Source organism: Gymnoscopelus microlampas, assembly GCF_963454915.1.
Source record: "Gymnoscopelus microlampas genome assembly, chromosome: 5".
NCBI lineage: Eukaryota > Metazoa > Chordata > Actinopteri > Myctophiformes > Myctophidae > Gymnoscopelus > Gymnoscopelus microlampas.
The window spans coordinates 4,776,286-4,781,001 of record NC_139942.1 but is presented as its reverse complement, the minus strand read 5'-3'; the positions used below and the strand labels follow the sequence as shown (position 1 = coordinate 4,781,001).

The 4,716-nt window shown below is 38.7% G+C and overlaps 1 protein-coding gene across 1 annotated transcript; it reads right to left on the bottom strand.

Annotated features, from left to right (window-relative positions):
• Positions 1 to 2,023: 2,023 nt before the first annotated feature.
• On the bottom strand, positions 2,024 to 3,895 carry LOC311044840 (caspase-8-like; the record flags this gene model as incomplete). The annotated part of the gene is made up of 4 exons (XM_084056656.1): positions 2,024 to 2,186; positions 3,019 to 3,401; positions 3,485 to 3,612; positions 3,793 to 3,895. 4 exons carry the CDS (start codon positions 3,893 to 3,895, stop codon positions 2,024 to 2,026), a joined length of 777 nt encoding a protein of 258 aa, XP_083912782.1.
• Between the last annotated feature and the right edge of the window lie 821 nt (positions 3,896 to 4,716).

The following is a 4,716-nucleotide window of genomic DNA, read 5'->3' as shown; positions in this document are numbered from 1 at the left end:
CAATTAACAACAATATCAGTTGTGTTTATCAGGAAATATATTCAGCAGTATATATAATGTTTACTACAAGGAGATGTTGGCTAGAGCCAAACTTTCAGGATCTCAAGCCTGACAAATCTAATGTTATACTGTTCACCGTGTAGCATTCCTCAACCAGAGATACAGTATGAAATACCTTGATGTGAAGAAGTCAATAATTAGAATTTTAGATACAGTATGTTTTTATTGTATTCAGAAAAGCAGACCTTGATGGCGTCGAAAGGGCCGATTAACACTTAGCTGCATGCTGAAAATAGCCGACCTGCAAGCTCACAGCGCATCGCAGTGCAACGCGTTGTGAGCTTGTAGATCTGCTATTTTCAGAGCGCGACACCCGCGCACAACCAAGCATAAAATGACTTGTCTTAGTTATTATTTAGTCTTTATTTAGTTTTTGTCAGTGAAATAAGGAAGTCGACGGACATTTTCCGTCATAGTTTTAATCGACGGCGATGAACACTGCTCCCCATCAGCTGACCTAGCTGACCCTGTCTCTGTAGAAATTATACAAATAGCAGTTCTGAGACAGTTTCCTTTTTTTAAAGGCAGAGGGGAACAAAATTAAAATACAGAGACGGTAAGTAGAGCTGTGGGGATCATAGCCAATGTATTGGAGGGATGTTGGTCTAAATTCATCCAGATAAACGATACTTGTACTCCTGTATTTCCTCATGTTTTTATAGTGTAGTATCTATTCACCCTAACTGTGTAGACTGGTCCAATGATTTACAAGCCCGTCCACTCTGGCTCCACCAGTACAACCTTACAGAATACATTTCATACATCATAGTCTAATTCCACCAATAATTCAATTCAATTCAATTTAATCCAATCCTTTATTTCAGACCTGAGATCCATATAACAATAAAAACAGCACAATCAAATAAGAATAACAGAAAAAAGAAATAAAAGATCATACAGATAACATTTATTTAAAAAGTACATTTTAACAATGACGTGATAAAACACACTATAATCAACTCCTTAGTTCAGTTTATATCAATCACAGGTGCATGTTTTGAGAAAAAAAATACAAAATGAAGTGAATAATACTAGTGACAAAAATGGTCTCTCACAAGAGATTGAGCCTACCCATCACTACCAGATGATTCAACTTGAGACTTTTTCCCCCAAACTCCAAACTTCAGGTACATTTCCATATGGTAATATGGTCATAGAATCAAGATGGTTTATTTGTCACTAACTTATACAAGTACCAGTACCAGCAGCGAAATGTTGTTGGGATACACATAACATATCAACGTCTTTCAGACCAAGGACCCCTTACCTGAGAGAGAGATGAAGCAGGGACCCCCGACTACATATTGTAAAATAAAATTGTGTTGCAGAACTTTTTCATAGATTTCAGACAGCTTCATATGACATAGTATTACACTTGTTTGACAGCACTATCATCATCAATACTTGGTAAACTTGACCTTTGGCTCTGAACTTGGTCTGCTGTTTTTCCCCCTCTACACCAAACCTCTTTGTGAGCTTGTAGATCTGTTATTTTTGGCTGAAGTTCTACTCAGAATAGGGATGCTAGGGTTTAAGAATTAAAAAAAATATCCTATCACACAAAGATTTGGCGACCCCCCCTGTAGTAACTCTGAGGACCCCCTGTTGCAGACCCATGACATAGCCTATACAGCTAATTAATCCTGTTTTTAATAGCTGTAAAAATGCACTCAGTTGTCAGAGTTACATTAGGCAGGCTTCTAATATATCTTAATGTTCCCATTACAAAGCAAAGATTTTTATGGATTTGTTTTCATAATGCTCATATTTATGACTTGACTTAGCAAAGTCAAGTCATCTTTATTTATAGCACTTTTTTTTGTTAAAAGAGGAGGAGAGAGAGAGAGAGAGAGAGAGAGAGAGAGAGAGAGAGAGAGAGAGAGAGAGAGAGACCCACTTCACAAACAAAACTAATATGAAGCATTTAATAGAGAAATGGTTAGCGTAAGATCATGAACAGCTTTTATTCACGTGCAGCTGTCTTGTTGTCTCCGATTGTTTTGAGGATGAGTGTCTTGGTGAGGGTGGTCCGGTATTCTGGCATCTGCTTGTACCTCTGAGTATAAAAGTGTCCTCTGCTGACCTCCCGGTTCACGGACGCCAGGACCCTAAGAATGTCTTCTCCTCTGTCAGGATTCAGGAAACAGTGGAGAATAGAACGTTACATTAGCACTGAAATTAAACTCTGGACTTTTCACTGATGTTTATTCTATTGTGAAGAGGACGTGAAAAATTCAAAATTCACTTGAGAAAAGTACAAAGGTATTGGCATCAAAATATACTTTAAGTACCAAAAATAGCCGATCTCCATGCTCTCAATGTATAGCATCGCGATGCATGTAGAGCTTGTAGATCGTCTATTTTCAAATGGCCGAAATATTATATATATAGGGCTGAAGTGGTTAGTGTGTTTTGTAATAATGATCAAAATCTACAAAGTAACTAGTAACTAAAGTTTTCAAATAATTGTAGTGGAGTAAAAATACAATATTTTCCTCTGAGATGTAGTGGGGTAGAATAAAAAGTATTGAAATTTGTAAATACTGAAGAAAGTAAAAAATACATCAAAATTGTACTTACGTACAATACTTGAGTACATGTACTTAGTTACTTTACTGCTCAGAAAACAAGGGGAAGCATCCGGTCCGATTTTCATATCCCCCTCACAGCAGAATGATTTACATTACATTTAAGACAATTTGGTTTGCATTAGTGAATAAATCAACTATATTCTGTCCCCTTTGACATGCCATGTAGTTGTGGTATTGTATTTTTAAAACTATTTGAGAACCTTGAATTACTGGATTGATAAGATAATCAATTGGTACTCTCCTCCCAATGGCTTATTATGTAAACAAAAGAGAAACAAAAGAATGAAGCATTCTACCAGAACAGACAAAAGGCTTTTAAAGTCAAGCCATTGATCAGTGCTGACAGATGTTGAAACCTCCATCTCACCTGAATGCTGTTTCGTCAAGCTGCCTGCACAGCTCCTGGATGTAGATGGAACCTTTGATAGTATCCCGAAATGACACGTATTCCTCTACGGTCGCTATGCCCATCAGGACATCTGCATGGTCTGGAGTTGTTTCGTCCGGGGGCAACAAGCGGGGGCGTACACTACGGTCAGCCCGTAGTGTCGGGGGTGTCGGGGGTGGCAGAACCCCCCCCTTCTGGTAGTCGCTCCCCTGGCACGCCTGGATGAAGAACAGCTTGGGCTTCCCTGCCAAGGTGGGGGCATCGCTGCTTCTGAAGGGCTGAGTCAAGTCTTTGAGCAACACCTTATTACCATCCGTACCAAACACGCATCGCGTGTCCCCGTGAGACAGCACACACACCACCTAATGTCAGAGGAAGAATGTGTGAAAACAGGAATGCACAGTGAAAGGCTTACACCTCTTTGTAGATGTTGAACACCACCTACCAAAGCATCTGCCTCCGTGAAATCTTTTCCTCCCAGTTTTTGCAGCACACGATGGATGCCATCTGCTGTCTGGTTGGTGCGTATCTTCACCTTAAAGCCCAGCTTGGAGAAAACTCTTTCCAGAGCCTCTGTGTGACATGATAAGGAGAAAGAGAGAGAGAGAGAGAGAGAGAGAGAGAGAGAGAGAGAGAGAGAGAGACTGTTTTTATATATCATTAAAGCACAAATATAGATGACAAGTGTTGGCTTTGATCAAGGGCCTTGATTGATAACAAATTAAATCTGATCACTAAAGCAGGGATACATACCTTGATCTTTCAGAGTTCCTTCACGTTTAGGCAGAGAGGACACAGAGAATATCTCGTTGTTAATGATCAAACACGTCCCACGTGGGTTATGAGTCACTGTCATGTAGTATTCAGTCTGCAGGATCCACACACACACACACACACACACACACACACACACACACACACACACACACACACACACACACACACACACACACACACACACACACACACACACACACACACACACACACACACACACACGTTTATGTCAATACTGTACAGGTAGGTTATGTATTTATATTCTAATACTGTACATGTAGGTTATGTTCTTATATTTGAATACTGTACATATAGGTTATGTTCTTATATTTGAATACTGTACATATATGTTATGTTCTTATATCTTATATTTCCTGCAATGTACAGTATACTGTAGGTATACCAGCACTCAACAATGAATAAGAAACTGAACAGCAGCTATTATCTGATATATGGCTTATCACCCTCTCTGTTCTTACCCTCTTTCACCCTATAGGGTAAATAAAGACTGTGTAGCCTATGTGATAAAGTCTAGTACAGTAGCCTATCGTCAATATTCCTTTTCCTGTATGTAGAACAATAGAATACATTAACAATTTACAATCACACCATAAATTAATATTAACTATCATGTCTGGATTATGGATAAAAAGTCATGATAAAATTAACAATAAATACATTTAGAGGGAATGATCAGTAGGCTGCCCTGAACCAGATGTGTTGGAAATATAAATTGACTGTACGTGTTATTAAAAATGTTTTGGAAAGAAGAACAGTGTGTAAAGTCATATTCTCTTTGGCTATCAAAAGTGTAGCTTTTGTCCCAAAGGACTGTCAATTCTTAATGAACAGCTCCCTATGTAGCTTGACCTAATGAATAAATGTCAATATTATTTGAGC